At 35.0% G+C, this 18,505-nt stretch overlaps 1 protein-coding gene across 5 annotated transcripts in view; it reads right to left on the bottom strand.

The window, feature by feature from the left end:
- Positions 1–2,150: 2,150 nt before the first annotated feature.
- The window catches only part of CEP170 (centrosomal protein 170), a 43,754-nt gene continuing 27,399 nt past the window's right edge, over positions 2,151–18,505 (bottom strand). For 3 of the 5 annotated variants that reach the window (XM_072409396.1, XM_072409395.1, XM_072409400.1), the window contains 7 exons: positions 17,003–17,258; positions 15,560–15,734; positions 11,682–11,846; positions 8,989–9,077; positions 8,772–8,865; positions 7,673–7,724; positions 2,151–6,928 (listed from right to left, as the gene is read on the bottom strand). In XM_072409396.1, the coding sequence (XP_072265497.1) occupies positions 6,654–6,928; positions 7,673–7,724; positions 8,772–8,865; positions 8,989–9,077; positions 11,682–11,846; positions 15,560–15,734; positions 17,003–17,258 (1,106 nt within the window). In that variant the 3' untranslated portion in view covers positions 2,151–6,653. The remainder of the gene's footprint in view (positions 6,929–7,672; positions 7,725–8,771; positions 8,866–8,988; positions 9,078–11,681; positions 11,847–15,559; positions 15,735–17,002; positions 17,259–18,505) is intronic. The other 2 variants (XM_072409397.1, XM_072409398.1) reach the window with 2 other exon arrangements.

Here is an 18,505-nt window from a genome sequence, read left to right as displayed (position 1 = left end):
ACACATGCCCAGGATGGGGCGATACAGTGTTTCCCGGGTAATGTCTGGCAGGCATGAGATTTAAGTGTGGCAGTATTCTAATAGTCCAGCATTGAGTTTATCTTTGGTGGAGGTGATCTTGTGCTTTTGTAGCCTGTGTACCAAGTATTTACCTTTTTTGGTCTGCTATACCTCACCTTGGAGGTTTGGCTGGGTGTTTTTACTCCATAATTCCTTCCTGTTATCATTTGCTACCATTTCCAAAAATTTGCCATAGAGATGGCTTTGTAGTCAGAGCGATTTGCACTGAATGAAGATCTAGATCTTCTTGGTCCGTCACCAATTATAAAGGTGGCAGTCAAGATTGCATCACTGTTAAAGGCGTTTGCAGTCTTGACCCCACAAAAAGGCGCTGCCCCTTCCAACTGGATTAATTCACTGAATATGCAGTGCATTAATGCTGCTATCTTTGCAGGCTTGAAAAACTCTTTAAAAATAATTGCTTTAAAAAGCTATCCACTACAGATTCCCGGGAGATGTATGGTTTATTTATCAGGTGTTCTGTGGGAGAGAAAAAACTGAGAACTGAAAAAGAGGTTTTCAACTTTGGTGACACCAGTTACAGAAAAACAGGAGAGTTCCACAAGAATCCAATTCAGAAGAAACTGAGCAATATGTTTTAAAACTTGCCCTGTTCCACTATTTGTATCTGCTGGCAAGTATGCTATTAAGTGCAAGGCGGCAAAGTCTCTTCAAAAGGTTCATAAGTATTACCCATGCTTAAAAGAAAATGTTCTAAGCACATGAATAGATAATTTGCAAAGGCAAAACATTTTTTTTCTTTTTTCGATTAACTGAAACATGAATGAAGGATCTCATGGATGTCTTGGTTGCCGATTCTTTGGTGCCAAATGTTGCTTGAAATCTTTATTAAAATTTATTCAATAAATAAAACCAAAATACATTATTTAGCAAAAACATATGCTTGAAATTCAAATATTTGTGGAGGAGAAGTTGCTGAATTTAATAAGAGGATCAAATCTAGATATCAGTTCAGGCTTGCCAAGCACTCTTAACCATCTTAACTCCCTAACCATCAAATAATTTTTCCTTGTAAGATTTCCCTCCCCATGGTGGATGTATTTCTTTATATATTAGTGTTCATTGTCAACCCAATTCTTTTTTTTAAAAAAAAAAAAGCCTGTGAGAGATGAGTTTGTGAGAATGGTTTCCTGGGATCATAGATAATATACAACCATACCTGTTACACGCAGAATTGTTGCAACCTTAGGCAGTTTAGGAAAAAGCTTTTACTCCTTAATCTTTGTAGGCAGGAAAACCTCTAGAAAATACTGAATCTAAAACGAATAGCAGGTTCTGGATTGAGTTGGTGGAAACTTCTGTAGAAAAAATACAGAACTATATCAATCAAGCTACAGAATCTATCAGTACACATTCCCATGGCAAATTTTTATCAGAGATTTGTGTTTTGCAGTCCAGCACAACAGGATCTCCTTGGAAAATACAAACCAATCATAGACATACAATGGTTATATTATTGCACAGATATAAAGATCAGGACTTTCCTACAGTTTTACTCATCTGTTTGGTGTAGTGACTCCCTAGACTTTTGAGTGTTGTTTGGCTCTACCTATAATATTACCGAAATGTCCGTTATATACATGGTATAGATTGTAGCCAGTTAATGTGTTATGCAGGCATCTGGCCTGTTTTTGTAGTTTCTGACGGTCATAATGGTAACTGTCCCTTTACATTTTGTGTATTTTTATAGGTAAAATACGGCAGTGGACGGAGTCACTAGTTCAAGTCACTCAAGACCAAAGTCCTGCAGACTCTGTAAGACCTCTAAATACTCAGACAGGTGAGATGACCCAGACACAGTTTTTAAAAATGCTCTTCCACAATGCACCAGGAAAAGTCTTCCTTCCAACAAACAAGCTCTACAAAAGTGACCAGAACTATAATGTCATCAACAAATGTTACTGAGCCATTTTTGTATTTATAATATACACATTTATAATTGTATGCATCTCTCCCGTATCCTGTAATTGCTTACCCTATACAAATATCTGTCATTATAGTAAATTTATATTTGGCACAGAAAATCAACTTCTATATTTCAATGATATGCCAAAAAAAGCACACAATCATTTTGCCAAGGTAACTCTTTTATTGAAAAAGAGGAAGAGTAACAACATGGAATAACAAAAAAAGAAAAGAAAGAAAATAAATAAATAAACTGAAAATTTGTACAAAAAGATAAATAAAAAAGAATAAAGTATATTTATGACAATAGTTATATATATATATTTATTTTTTTACGAAGGACGTATATACTTATTTTACAAAGGCTCTATTGTCATTTCAGCTTGAAATGTCACAAAAACATAGTAAAAATACTATTCCTATTTAACTATAACTGTTTTACAATATCCTCCTTTAGACTAAGCCAACTCTGAATCAGATTTAAAGTTCAAATAATTTGTGACACATTATTTTTGGAACACCGGTGAAGTTTTTTTGGATTTAAATCTCCATGCTTAGGCATCTCCGGCTCCCAAATCAATAGAGGGCTTAATAAGAAACACTTTTTAATGATATCATGTGATATTTTGCACAGATTTCTTCCTAAGAGGACAATTTTTATAGCCAAAGTTGGCTATAGTGACAAATTGGCAGTGCTTGAACACCAGTCTGTAAAACAGATTGGCCAGACACTTAATTTTTTAAACAATCTCCTATGTATGTGGAACCAACCTAAACAACCTATTTGACATTAGGCAAGTAAATCCAAAATGAGACTACATAATCAGACTGTAACATGTATGATCATCTTAACAGGATTTTCTTTAAGGCCTGTGCATGAAGAATTTCACAGATAATGTAACACATAAAAAAAAAAAAAAAAAAGAGTTAAATGACGTCCAAATGGAAATCAAATAAAAAGTTTTTTTTACCCAATAAAACATAACATTTCAACGGTTTCTGACATGAACAAGGAGTTACAAATTACAGTAAAATAACATTTAAAAAATGTATATTGCCTATAGAAAAAAAAATGTTGCAGTGCCAACATAGCAAGCATGTATATATATTGAATCAATCAGAATATACATTAAATGACAATAATAGTGTCCTTGACTAACAATGATAAAGCCTGCACTTTTCAGATGCAAACCACTAAACATCTATTTTCTCTGCTTACTTCAGATTAAAAAAATAAAAATATAGAAAGAAAAAAAGAGAGCAGTAAGCTGTAGTGACCGTGTAACCTAGTAAATTCACAGAGCTAAAATCTATGATGGTTTCTACTTAGACTTTAGCTTGCCACTGTTGTACTTATTTAAAAACAAAATAGTGGTATAAATAAATTGAAAGGGACAAAAATGTGTATTCCAGTTTCCAGTTAGTAACAATGAAATATGATATTTTGTTATTATTTATAAACGTCTATTATTCATAGGCAAAACAATAACTAAACCTACACAGTTCAGCAGCTTGGCACTGCTTCTGAACGAATTTTAGAAAGGAGAAGCAAGCAACAGCTATGTATATTTATGCTGACCACAGGCAGATTATTTTTTTTTCATGGGAAATAATAAAGATTGTAAAAATTAGAGAATCTAGAGAAATATATTTGGGGCCATTTTTAAGCATTCAAGTGCTTACAGATTTTTTTTTCATTGCAAAATGTCTTTATATAGGAAATGAAAAAAAAAATATTTCTGCAAGTGTTTTTAAGGAACATTACCAATGTCATTGCACTAAACTGTGTGAGCAGTAATCGCATTTGTTTTATTACCTTCAGATGATTTCTTTTAACCCACAAATGATATGGAACTAGAACTAGTAACATCTAACAGATTAATGAAAAATATCAAAACATGTTTCCTATAAATAAAAGCCCTTGCCCTGTGCTCCCCAATGCACCCGTTAAGGTATTGACAAAAATATATTAAGGCCTGAATCCAACCTCCCCTTGGAGACCACCGAATGTATTTTTACTTACTTTTAGGCTGTCATATGGCATGTAGGATCATATTCCTCTTCTCTGATTTTAGATGGATACTGAAGGTATCAATGATATATAATAATGTCAACATTCTCTGCACCATTGTGTTGTGAATGCAAGGCCCCTGTGATCGTAACATCTACGATACACTGAGAATTAAAAGAAAATGGGCTGAAATGAATAAGGCATTATTCAACTGGGAAAGCCACCATTCTGGATTGAGAGTCTGCAGAGGACTGTGCCAAAGAAGAGGTATCATTTATATTTTTATTATATTAAGATAATAAATTAAAATATAAGCCAATACACTGCAATCACAACCACAAAATGGTTCCCAACTGCTTCCATTTCAAGTGAAAGAGAGCAGTTTGGAAAGCAGTTGAGACTGAGGTAGAGTACTTAAGTTACTAGCAAGCTTGAATTGGCCCTATAGATGAAAGCTCTTGAATGGATTTGTAATACATTTTTAGAATGAGACTTCTTTTAGAGAATTCTTTTTGTCAATATTATAAGGCATTCTTTTCACACAGATCATGAAATAAAGTGCAGTAAAGTACACAAACACACAAAGCATTTGTGATATGATGATGATGATAGATCCTTACTTGTACCAGAAAAAAAACATCAACCTTTGCGTTGTCAGCATTGGCTTGCACCAAACTAAAATCATTCTGTGAAACAGAATATTGTTAATGCTTTAATAAATTTGTTCACAAATTTGCTTGGAAAAGCAGTAGTACCTAGAATTAGTAGGTTAGTTGAATTATTGTCTAGTAAAAAAATACAAAAAAAAGGGTACATTGTTAAGCCCATTAAGTAGATATAGAAAATGTATATATACATACATACCGGTAGGATAGTAAATGGAAACACTAACACAAAATAAACTTAAATAATGCTAACTGCAAAGTTAGGATCAATTTTTTTACAGGTTGGTGACATTAAAGTTTATAGAAATTTTTTTACAGCTGTAATAAATCCAAAAACAATTTTTAACCAATTGTTGTTTACTCTGGGCCATGGCTCTGATAACCCTTTATTCTGCTACATCTCCTTCTCAAGTATAAAAAGGATTCAGAATTAGCTTCAGATTAGATTCAGAAGCTAATATGCTTGGGGACCAAAATGAGACTGTGTGTATGTGTGTGTATATATATATATATATATATATATATATATATATATATATAAAAACACATCTCCAATAATAATAATAAACAATACCAGGGTTTTTTGCCTTCCTCTGGATCAACTATGTCTATAGGGTTTTTTCCCTAGTGGTTGAATTTTATGAACTTATCTTTTTTTCAACCTAACTATAAACTGGAGCCAATGTTATTCCTCATAATGATTTAAAGCCTAACCTAATCATTCTCCCCAGACTGATGAAGAAAATAGTGCTTTTTTTGTCCTGGATTGTATACAGTGATGTCGGAGTGTCCATCCACATGCTGGTGCTGTGGATTTGAGAAATTTGCCCTCGGTTGTCATAGGATTATTATTAATTTGAACGCAATTAAAATCAGCCAAACATTTTACAGGTGCACCAATACAAAAAGTGTGCAAAGTCTAAGTATAGGTTCAAAACTGCCTATGGATGTTGTGCTGCAGTAACTCACTTGTTTCCACAACACAATTCATTTTGAACAGTGTTGGAGACATGTCAACTATGGGATTGCTGCTTCCCTGCAGAGAACAAGAATCCTCAACAGTTTGCTGGCAGGGGACAGGCTTTTCCAGTTAAGATGTGGCCAATTTTTAAAACTAATATAAACCTTTGCATACCTTTTTTTATGCATCTAGGATGTATTTAGCTGCTCAATTTGACTTTAATGCCTAGAGTTCTGCTTTAACAAAACAATACAAACAGAATTCGGTTCTGCAAGCGTAAAGACTATAACTGTCTGTTACCATGCTTCAGCTATACATAAATGTATTAAGAGCAAACATGGGTCAAAGTACCCATGTGAACAATGTCTTATTTGTCTGCACGACAAAGGCACAAGTGCTCTTTCATTATTATTTCTCAGTGACGTAAAAGGTTTGCGAGTGAACAACGTAAAAGTATAAAATCACATCATACATAAAAATATGAAACAGAAGTGACTAGTAAATGTTATTCATTAACAGTATTTGAATAACGGAATTATTTTCAATGTGAGATTTTCTTAATGCAACAACAGTGCAAAATCTTTTTGTAATCTAAAAGATTTTAAAACAGTTCAAACTGTTCTATTGTTGGTGTTCACACACTTTTAAAGCGAATCACATTATTTCATATTATATTTTCATGAGAACAATGCACTTATATACGGAAGCATTTCTGGAAATCATTTTTTTGCAAATACTATCAAAATGTTTACCCTCCCAAAAGTTTCCCCTCCTAGTTAGTAATACAGACTGCTACTTTATACCTGTAGTTTGTATAAAAATTAACTTAAATAATAGGCAACTGTTTACCATCGTTTGAAAGATGTGATTTGGTTTTCATGTTGAAATATACATTAGAAAAAGAAAAACTGTACCACATTCTGAGTTTCGGTTATTTAGAAGTGTTTTGTAGATCAGCACAAGCTGTATATATGAAAACAGAACACAAGATTGTTGAATTTTTCACTATAAATAATTTATAGCCATAATCCTATTCTTGTGATGTAGAGTCTTCTTTTCCATCAGGATTGAACCTATTAAAATGTAGACTAAAATCAGGGCTCGACTGAGCACCGTCAGCATCTGAGGATACTGCTTTCACATTTGACCGACTGCTTCTGCTCTCTGCATGAGCAAGAGCTGATAAATTGATGGCGTGTAATAAACTATGTTTTGAGTTTGAATGTGTTGAAGGTAATGGGCTTCCAAATCCCAACATGTTTAGAGCATCAAGAGTGCCATCTGGATCGATCATGGCATTAATCACTGGAAAAGAAAAAGAAACACAATTGTTTGTGCTAACAATTTCAGCCTGATCAGCATTTATAATGTTGACATGTTTATTGCTTTTCAACCACAGGCTTTACATTGGTTATTTAAAACAGGAATAATGCCTGATTTAAAAAGTAAAATATTATCCTACCACAAAAAAAACGTTAAGGGAGACCAAAGATAGAGCCAAAGAATAATGAAAAGAGTTCTCTGCCATTTCTCACACACCCGAATTAAGTTCATTCAGGGTTCTCTTACTCTTTCCCTCTTCTTGTGTAGAAGTGAAATATTGTCTTCATCATGGATAGATATTCCAACAAAGTAAAAAATTCTGTTTAGGCTAAAATGACTGATTTTGAATAAGGATTTTGGTTTTTAAAAGCAATATTTTTGCCTCTCAGAAACCAGCTGCTAACCCTTCAACAACACAACAGAAAACTCAGCCATTCTGAGCTAAGAATCCATGGAACCCTAGATTTCCTTCAAGGGTTGCTAGGAGGTCCCCAAACTGTGGCTAACTGGCCCACTATTTGATTATGCAAGCACAATTCCAAGACCAACAACATTTGGCATTGGGGATCTTTGGGGTTTGTAAAGGGGGTTATTTTCTCACTGATTATCCTTTAACAATTCACAATTTTATTAAACTGCAGTCTTACAATTATCCTTGCGATTAACCTAAATCTAGCGTTTAAAATATTAAAAACTACAGTACTTGGCGTTTATTTTCATAAATACCTTGTAATTGGTTTTCAATCCTCTTCAGTTCTTGTAGTATTGATAGGATTTCCTAAAAGGAAAAAAAACAACTAAGGTTTAAAAAAAACGAGGAATCCCAGATATAAAGGGAGTGGCCCTAACGAGGTCCCTACAAAATTGCTTATCATTAGACCTTGATGAATGAAATTTGTTTTTTTTCCCCCATGTCCTGTTTTAAGCAAAAAAAAGGGTGCACCCCTAAAAAGGGTGAATATTAGCCCTAAATGTTGTGACACCTAAATGTTTAACTATAAAAAAATATGTGCATGTTACAGAGAATTATGTCTGGGGCTTAAATGTGTTGGTATGGGGGAAGTACTGCATCAACGTTTTAGTGATGAACAACTGAAGTCTCATCTATAGTCCTGTACTTTTTTGCTGGTATATTTTTCAGCTAAGTTTTGTTAGAAAGTGCCTAAAACTGGACTTATTACTGAGAATATGTAAGCTGCCATTGCTGAACTCAATAAAAAGAATGCTGACTGGATGTAAAAGTGATCCTCTGAATTCAGTAGTTTCAGACCAACACCTGAAACAAGAAAGTGATAACTATGTGACAAGGAGAGATGCAATTAGAGAAACCTCTGCGCTGCAATCTCATTATGGCTCAGTAATTTAGGGGTATTAAGAGGAGAGAACTAAAACACTAACCAGGAAAGCAGTATTTTGGAGTACCAGGTCAGAAATGGCACCCTACACATTTTTTTCCTTTAGAATAGTGCTGCTTTTAAGTACTTTTGTTCCTATATGAAAATGCTGCTTTCTTCATTGATGCCAATTCAATGTCTTGTCCTGGCATAAATGAGTGACAGCAACACCTCATTACAAGCATCCTCATACTCATACTCATACTGACTTGAGCTGTTAAAGAAGAAAAAGGTATTTGACCGACATCATTAGGTCTAATGGTGGTACCTACTGAACCGCACAATCATTTTTAGGTACCAAGCACAACAACAATAACTGAAAAGTGGAGATACAACTTTATAAAAACGGAGGCTGTTGGTAAAATAGCCAACCAATTGTATACTGTATTTATTTCTGTAACTAATTAAGCTATAAGTGAATGCTGAATTACCACACATGAAGTTTTCAAAATTGGTATTTCGCTTTCCGATCTTAACTTCTTTTCAATTTCGTCCCAGTTCCTTTCTTTGTCCTTAAATAAAATTCTGCAATGTAGGAAAAAAATGGAAACACTTATAATAAAAAATGTACACCAATGTACCTTGATATTTAAATATACCAAGGACCTAAAAGTAAGTATCACAATGTATTGAGAAAACATATCATACCTTATTTTATTAGCGGTTTTATCAATAGTCTGTCTTATTTTTCGAGAAAATTGGAACACAGAAGAAAGCAGTAAACTATCTCCCATTACCTGCATAGAGAAGAAACAAATGTAAGAATTCACATTTTTTATTTCATCATTTATATTTTGGGGTTTTCCATAGGACCAGAGTGTGTTTCTGATTTTTGTAGATGTGTTGAGTTCTATTTCTGCACACTACAATGCTTTGTATTTAAAGTATACTCTTCCATACAGTACATCCCTTACTGGCAGAACAGGAGACTTTTCTTGTCTCTAACACTTACAGGCCTTTTCACTCCCCCTGCCTGTGGCTAGACAGTGAAAACAGAAGGAGCAGACTGATGGAACTTAGTGCTCACTCATTCTGTCATTATGGCCTTTAATAGCACATGGGCACAACAGTTGGGTTATTTGGGTTTTCCTTAAAAATTGACCTTAGACTATGTTAATGAATATGATAGGGACATTAGATTGTGAGTCCCTATGAGGGACAGTTAGCTTAGTCCATTGTCATGTCAAAATGCTGCATAATATGTTGGCGGTATACATTAATATTTATTATTATTACAGTATTTATATAGCACTGACATATTATGCAGCGCTTTACAAAGTAGTCAAGTCACTAACAGTCCCTCAAAAGGGCTCACAATTATATATATATATATATATATATATATATATATTAATTAATCTAGGGACATTTTTTTAAGAAATGCCAAATAATCATGACATGATTAATGACATGTTTTTTGGGGTGTGGGAGGAAACCCACGAAAATACAGGGGGCATATATAAACGTAGGACCTAGCACTGAAAAGGCCAGAATACTAACCTCTGAGCCAACCACACTGCCCAGTTGTATAAATATATATTTATCTTATATCAATACAAGATAAATATATAATAATGATAATATTAACAAAAACAGCAGCACAACTGACTGGCTCCTTGTGCTGCTTCTCCCTCCAAATTATGACTTCTGCTTTATAGGGGACAGTGAAAAGCCAATACCAAATGAATCGCAATGCCTGCCATTAAAAGTTTACACTTTATTATGCATTTATGAATACGGACTTGCATTAAGTTATGTATTTTACCCGTTTTAGTTTGGTAGCATATTTGGCTTTCATTAGAGAAATGAATAACATTAGGTATTAAGAGAACAAGGACTTAGAAAAAAATGTTCCTTGCCCAAAACAACTCTAGCATACAGTGCCATATAATTACCCCTAACTATAATAAAGTCTTATGACTAATACATACTGCATTGAAATGCTTCCTATACAATGTACAGCAGAAGTAAAGCTCATTCAGCCTTTCAACTTAGAGCTTTTGTTTCCTTTTGATTTTGCTTTCGAAATGCTTGCAAGAAACCTTAAGATGTAATTATAAAAATTGTTGGAGGAACTGCAAAACTTTTAAATGTCTATTCTAAATGTTCTAGCACACAAACACACACTCCTCTTCTGCAGCATAGAGATCCTTTATAGTTATGATTCATTTATCAGCGAGCATTGGATTAAGGTTACTGTGCTGCTGGGGAGGTCAGAAGGACCAACGTTGCCCTATTCTAAAATCACAACTTTTTTTTTTTTAGGAACTAATGTGGAAGGTATGTGGTTATATTCTGATACTAGGACCACTTACACTGCATTCCATACCCAGGCAGATTAGGTTTCCCAGGAATCTTTTTAGGCTTTAAAGTGGATCACAGCAGGTAGACATTTACTTAATATGGGGGAAACAAGAAATGGTTTTCAGGGTGGATGTTTTACCAACACATTATGTCCCACAGAAGGATATTTATCCAACATGGGGGAAACACAGGACAGTTGTCAAGGTAAATATTTATCCAAATTGGGGCAAACACATGACAGTTTCCAGGGCAAAAGGGTATCAACTTGAGGGAAACTGTGATTGTTCAGAGAGGACATGTCCTAACATAGAGAGAAAACACAAGAGGTTTTAAGGGGAGGACATCTACCCAACATGGAGGGGAAAACGCAAGACGGTTCACAGGGTGGAAGGTAACAAGATGGGAAATATGAGATCGAACTGTCAGAACTAAATCTGCCTGCTCTATACACAGCTACTGTTTTATGTGTTGGGATAGTAGCACTGGGTACTCTGTATCATTGCAGCTGAATTGTACTTGTCTGTCTGAAGTGTTCTGAAGCTGCATTCTGGGATAGCAAAAATATTTCAACAGATGGCAGCTTTGGATAATGTTAAATATACAGGCTTCAGATCAAGAGATAGGAGATAACCTGCACAAACCTAAACTGTTATGGTAGTCAAGGCAAATGTGAACCTTTATTTAGATTTAACTTGTGCTGCACTCCCAAAAGCACTAACACTATTATACCCAAGAAAAGCTTTTCTCTGGATGAGAATTGTGTGTTTCACAGCCTACAGTTTGGCCATGCAAAGAGAAGAGAAGAAAACGATAAAAATGTGAATATGTAGCAGAGAAAAGTCCTTCCTGTGACCTATTACAAAAGATCTGACTGCCCTCTAAAATCTATAAACACATACTACACATTTAGCACCTGCCTGAACTTGCAAGATTCTTCTGCTAACTGAAAAGAAAAATTGTAAATGTAAAAGATGCGGCAATAATTACAAAACATTCAAATATCGAAAAATCCAAATGACTTTCCAATCTGAACTTACTTCATCTCTACTCCATGTTTTCCGTCTAGTAATAAGTGGAGGTTCAGAAACTTCTTTAGGCTGGGGTTTTGCATCACCTCCTCGTAAGCTTGCTTCTGATCTGGATGCATTTGATGGAGGAATCTTTCTAAAGTTAAGGCTTTCATCAAATACACGGTCCACAAGCTGTTAGCAAAGAGAAAGGAAATTCAATGAATTGTAATACAACTCATCTTACCTAGATTGTTACCATGCTGTGTGCATTGCACTGCACACAATAAGGTACACATGTAGCTGTGAATGGGCCCATAGAATTTTTCTAATAGAACTCACTAAATTGCAGTGTAAAAAATGTAAACAGCTACTTAAGAAGGAATAGGATTTCTACATTTTTGTGCAGCAAAATGTATGTTTTTTTTCTGCCTATAAAGCGTGAATAAATCCTTACTATTTTCTTCTAGATTACCGATTTCCTTAATATGAAAGTGACTGCTGTGGTTAAGAAAACAAACTCAGAAACCTTTCTGTAGCATAGGGATTAATATATCTTTACTCGTCTGCCTAAAGGTGGGTCATTGATCAATCAAAGGCAGACTGAACATAGTGAAGGTCTCTGAAAAAGGGGGATTGGGGATATGGGTTACTATGATACTATAAATTAAATTACATTCAACTCTATACTTTTATTATTTAATAAAGGTCCCAACATGCTAGAAGCTTCTCCTTCATATTTTGTGATCCCAACATTCCAGAAAAGCACTGGCATGATGTTTGCATATTTGAGGACTGTTTATAGCGGTGGTATATAGTGTATACTACTCTATTAGAAAAATTATGAAACTGTATGGAAATTCTATCCAAAGGCATTGGATTTGTGCACCCATGGACAGGACAGTGAAATCCCAAATAATGCTGAAATGATGTTAAAATTAATTTGTTTATGTCAAACATTATTAGCATATACTTGACTGTGTGTAACGCTTAGATATAAAATACAAATTGACAAGCATTAGAAAACAAAGCAACATTTTTTAATCATTTCATTAAAGCTGAAGTCCAGGTAAACATGAAAACTCAACAAGTAAAAGTGCAATAAGTGATTAAAAAAATGTGATTGACCTCATAAATGTTTGTTTTTGCTTTTATGGTAGTCCTCAACATTTTTTTTCCTTTGGTTGGTAGACCAGATTGCTCTTTGTAACACAAACTGCATAAAGTAACTACATTTGCTATGCTGCTGCTCAGCAAGGCCTTGCACTGCATACTCTGGCTGCCCTGACCAGTGAAACTAGAACCAGTTTTTTTAATGCAAACATTCAAAGGGTTCAGGTTAAAAATAGAGCATTCATGCACACCTGTAAAAGAATGGGGTCTATTTATAACGTAAAGCAGATATCATTGTACACTTCCCGTTACGCATACCACTGCCTATTGCGTTCATAAAAATTGAGCTGTGGAGTAGGCAGCAAAGCTATAAAGCTCAGCAGAGAACAAAAAGATCCACAACCAGAGGATAGCTCGTCATATGGTCTATTAGGAAACAAAACTCTATGGGGCTCCCGGAGTTTGTGTTTTCTTTTAAATCTGCACCAACTTCAGAATCCACTACCAAGAATAGTGAAGGGTGAGCATACATAAAATAGCCTCTGCAAGATGGCACATGGATATTATAAAATATTATGATATATATATGTCTGCTTGTTAATTGCCAGGAGTACAGATAATCATATAGGCTGGATAGCTGCAGTACATGGCCCTGCCCAATACTAGCAACAGGTGAGTGCTCCCAATAGGCCCCCATGTGTGGGTGCTGATGGAACATGTGGTTCAGGAAACTGAAGTCACATCAAAAGTAGTAGCACATTTTGTTTGTCCTGCACAATGCATGTAAACTGTGCATGTTTATAAAATAAAAAAGCCTGGATTTCAGTTAAAAAATTAGTACATTGTCATAAAAGTCAGAGTAGACATTCAAACATTGTTATTACACAGTAACAATCGTTATTTTTTAAAATATGAAACAGACATTAGATGAATTCCATATTTTATTCAGTGAAATGTTACAGGTAGTCATGATAGTGCAGGCATCTCTCCAGGTCTGCACACAGATTGGTCTCTTCTACAAAGCGTCCTACTAAGAATAACATCTGCAGAATCCAATTAAATACTAGGAAAAACAAAACAGAGCATACTGGCCAATAGGCAGGCAAGGAAAGAAGTAAAGGGTGGAATACTTCTCCAGTAAAGATTTGCTTTACTTCTTATTTTTGCGTTTTAATTTTGATTTTTGTGGAGGGAGTTTTGGGAAAAATACATTTGTGGGCAGTCCACAGGAGGTACCTAAACTTCCATGCCACCAGCAAGTTGCAGCCACAGGTTTACGATATGAGTTACCAGACATAAAGGTTTAGGTGTCTGACTGAATAAATGTGCTTTGTTGTGGGAGACACCATCATTGTGCTTTGTAAAGCAAAGCCCTGTGTAAGAGCTTGCAAAATAATTTCTTGATGCTTTTCAACGAACCCACTGTACCTCAAATGAAAAGTAAATTCAACTGTTCCAAATGTTAACATAAACTGTATTAACCTAGTTCCATGCACAGCTAAGGAATAAAATCCAAAGTGGTTCACCATAACCACAGAAAGTAATATGAAGAACACCAAAAAGTGCAGAGGCCCTCTTAAGTCCTGGTTACTGCCAGTTCCTAACGGCCACAATTCACAAAGCATTTGGCAAGCACAACGACCAGTTAGGAGCCAGTTTTCATCATGGCAACCCCTTTAATGTTCACTCTTTGCAAACATTATTCAATTTGCAAACTTGGCATGCAGAGAACTCAAAGTATGCCATTAACCTAAGTCGCACTGATCTTGAATCCCTACCTTTCATGTCTACACTCACTTCTGGTATCTAAAGAAGAAGCCATTGATGTTGACAAGCTGGACTTCAAACATATCTACTATTGTTCATCTATATTACATGGTGGATTGATAAGATTAGTAGTCTACTAGAATGACAAGAATGGCTGGAATCATTTGACCTGCAATATAATATATTTTTTGGCCAAGATATTTCATTCCTTTTTTTATTTTATTTTTTAAAAGGGAATGTGATCTTTTTTTATTGGCTGTGAGTGGTTTGCCTGTTTAGGAAGCCAAACCTTGCATATTGGTGCACGGTTGGTCCAAAATGTCCTCCAAGTCTTGGAAAATAATTTTGTTGAGTAATAAGTCTTATTGTGCATTTCCTAAACCGATATATAAAGCAATTAAGGAGTTAAATCTATATGCATAGTTTAATTATGTCTACGTGTACAGGTAAACGTACATAAATGTTATATATTACATTTGAGTATTCATATATTACGGTGTAAACGGTGTTATTAAATCAGTTGATAATCTAGTGCTTAACTTTTTCTTCAGTAATCACCCAAAAACAGCCAGGTGGTTACTAAAAAAATTGCCAGGTGGTGCACCCAGCTAAAAGGGGCTGGGAAGAACACTAATCTATTAGCATAACTAGTCCCTCTAGAAGATGTTCAAGACCCTTTACAGGGAATGTTCAGGTTTGCTCATCAAATGACTGTAAAGTGAGGCTTGGAGAAACCATGGCAGTGTTTTTATTTGTGGATTAGAATGTAATTGTTAAAAGCTGGGCCAACAAACACAATTCTATTACACTTTTCCATTATCTGCCCTTAGCAGCAAGCCAGGTAAGCAAAGCACAAAGTTTGCTAGTAAATAAACAGAATTCCACTATTATTATTTTTTTAATTCCAACTTAACCTGGATGGCTGCGTTTTTATTATAATAAAGGTCTGATAAAAAAAAATATATATATATGATGATAGGTAATAAAATGGATAAAACAGAAAAGAATATTGAAGAAGAAGAAAGAACCTGTACATCTTCATGTAGACTCCCTACCTCTTCCCGAGTGTCTATTGCAGAACCAGGAGTGGTGGCTGCAGTGCTTACTGTGGTACTAGGTGCTGTGCCGGATGAAGTCACAGAATCTATTTCTCCAGCAACGTCATTAATTTCCCGGGCAATGAGAGCCAAATCTTGGCTAATCCTGCAAAGAAAATAAGTAAAATATTTCAATCACTTATAGCTGGACAATATTTATAAACAGTGCACTTACCCTTTAAAAAGTAACAAAACCCCTCAGCAGAATATAGTCATCCACATTTGTTCCATTACTTTGAGCAGGAGGGAGAATAAGACCTCCTCCATGTAAGTGTGCTTGGGATTGAAACACAATGATATCGGTGATATCATTTATCCAGGTAAACTACTGTAGAAGGAAGACAGTGGAGGAGCGTGGATTAGTAAATTTACCTAGCTAGGGGATAGTAGGGGGCTATTAGGAGGCACGGACACTATGCCCTATATTAGTAATTTTGCTAATTTTAAATTGAACCACTAAAATAAATATATCAGTGTTCTCCCCAGCACCTTTTTCCTGGGCACACCTCTGGTCATTTTCAATAACCACCTGGCTGTTTTTGAGTTGATATTGTAAAGTTGGGTCAGAATACAGGGGCCACCACCCACCTACAAAAGTACACATTTAAGAGGCATACACAGAGTATAAAGAGTAAATCAAGCACCTCTAAAGTACCTGAACATTGGAATCCCTTTATATTTCACCTTACATTAAAGCTGAAAAGGCAGAGTTTAAAATGTATCCACTAAGACTCATTATATTGAAAGTGTATTTGTTGTAACGACATAAACATATCAAAACCTGTACCAACACTAGGGTTAGCAAGAACAAGTAGGAAAATAATTATTTATAACAATTTTAAACTACAATTATATACAGGAAGTATTAACATCCAAAAGACAACACGCTATTACATCATATCATAATAGTGGGCTTTAAAAAGGCAGAACAGTTTATAGTGAATGGTCTACCTAGGGCCAATGCAGCTTACATTCTGTAATAACTGATCAAATAAAGGAAAGAGGGCCAAAAGGACTTTAACAAGCAAAACCAATGCTGCAGACCAAAAATGCAAAAATGAAGAATTCTGCAACTGAAAATTGGCAAAAAAAATTCAAAGAGAGCACGTTCCTCGCCTTTGCAAGGCCATCAACATAGAACTGGAGAAATTACCTAGTATTTTGATGATTTGAAATGACATGAAATGAGGGAAGTTTCTTCCCCTTTCAGTGACACCCTGAGCTAGTAAATTTAGTCGTCTGTGGGTCCGAAAAGGTTGGCGACCACTGCTATAAACTGTAGTTTTTTAATGTAGAGGTTTGTTGTGTTTTGTAAGGAAATTCATAATATATATGTTCAGTTGGCTAATGGTGTTGCAATAATGAATACTTTACCTAGCTATTTCCTCACGATGTGCAGTCCAGTCACGGATATAATCTTCCTGTTCTTTTGCCTTATGTTTGAATGAACTCATGTTCAGAGCTGCTGATGGTGTTTTTATTGGGCTGTTTCCACTAACTTGTGACTTCTGAATTTTAACAGCTGAAGAGGTACGTAGACGAGTAGGTTTAGCAGCGTTGCGGTTAGATCCAAATTCATCTTCAGAAGTGGATGCGTACTCTGGAGGGACTCGTCTCCATCGGGTATTGCCTTTTTTTTTTTAAATTAGGGCAAGGAGACAAAAAAAAAAAAAAAACAACTTTTAATTAAATGTCAAACATTTAATTTATCATTATATATAGTAATATACATTGTATTTTATATATATTACTTGGAATGGGTTTTAATATAATCCCAGTGCCAGTATGTCAATCCCTCCTCATTAGACTGCAGAGGTGGACTGCTGCTCTGTGTGAAATCAGTGGTCTCTCTGCAGGGGATCAACAATATGCCCTCTGTGAGATAGAGCTACACAGCTCTGCAATCATTGAGCAAAAGCTTTGCTTCAACATACCTGTACAAACTAAATTATCCTAGTTTATCTTAAAAGGAAAATGCAATCATGGATGAAATATAATTTAACATGTTTGTACCTTTTTAGATTTATATTCTATTCATTATATTCAACAAAATTAAATAACGATAACGCTAAATTTAAAATAAAATGCATATAAAAAATATACAATGCAATGATATCATGATAAAAAAAGATTTTCTAAATATTGTAGCAATTTTGTGAAATATGTGTGAACAGCTTGTTTTGTTCCATAGAGGAGGGAGAGAACCAGTGTGATGTACTCTGCTGTGTTGTTATCCAGTAGCATAACAGTAGCAGTTAGAGGGCAGCCAATAGTAATCCAACACAACAGATCACTAACAACCTCCCTAATGAACATAATGATTTTCAGCTCAGTCTAAGGCTAATTAATGCAGAAATAAAGCAAAACATGGCTTTCCTTGTATGCAAAACATCATTAGAAATGCTCACATGATTACCCAGCATTATCTCATATTACAATGCTGGGACTGATCCTAGAACAGAAAACTTTCCTCTAAACTCTTAGGAAGACTTGCAGCGCACACACCAAGTATGCTTGTGCAATGACACACAACTGGCTAAAATGTCTGCATTGAATGTAACTAAGGCAGGGACTGATCTGACTGATCTGATGTGAAAAAGCCTAGTTGGACTATAGGCTCCAATAAAACTTTAATAAACTAGTCATATTAGAAAATATTATTTTACTAAAATGTTGTGTATACTTGGAAAACACTTGCAGAATAAGTAGCTAGACATCAGCAGTCAGTAAATTTAAATATGCTTTGAATAAATACAGGTCTACCCTTACATAAAAAAGCAGACTCATTGACCTATTTGGTCTCTTTCTGTTTTTAATAACTTTCACAAAGCCGTAGTTAGCCTCACTAACAGATGGTGAAACATAATATCCGTTAAA

This window comes from Pyxicephalus adspersus, chromosome 4, assembly GCF_032062135.1.
Source record: "Pyxicephalus adspersus chromosome 4, UCB_Pads_2.0, whole genome shotgun sequence".
In the NCBI taxonomy this organism is placed as follows: Eukaryota; Metazoa; Chordata; class Amphibia; order Anura; family Pyxicephalidae; genus Pyxicephalus; species Pyxicephalus adspersus.
This window is presented reverse-complemented; position numbering and strand designations above follow the sequence as displayed.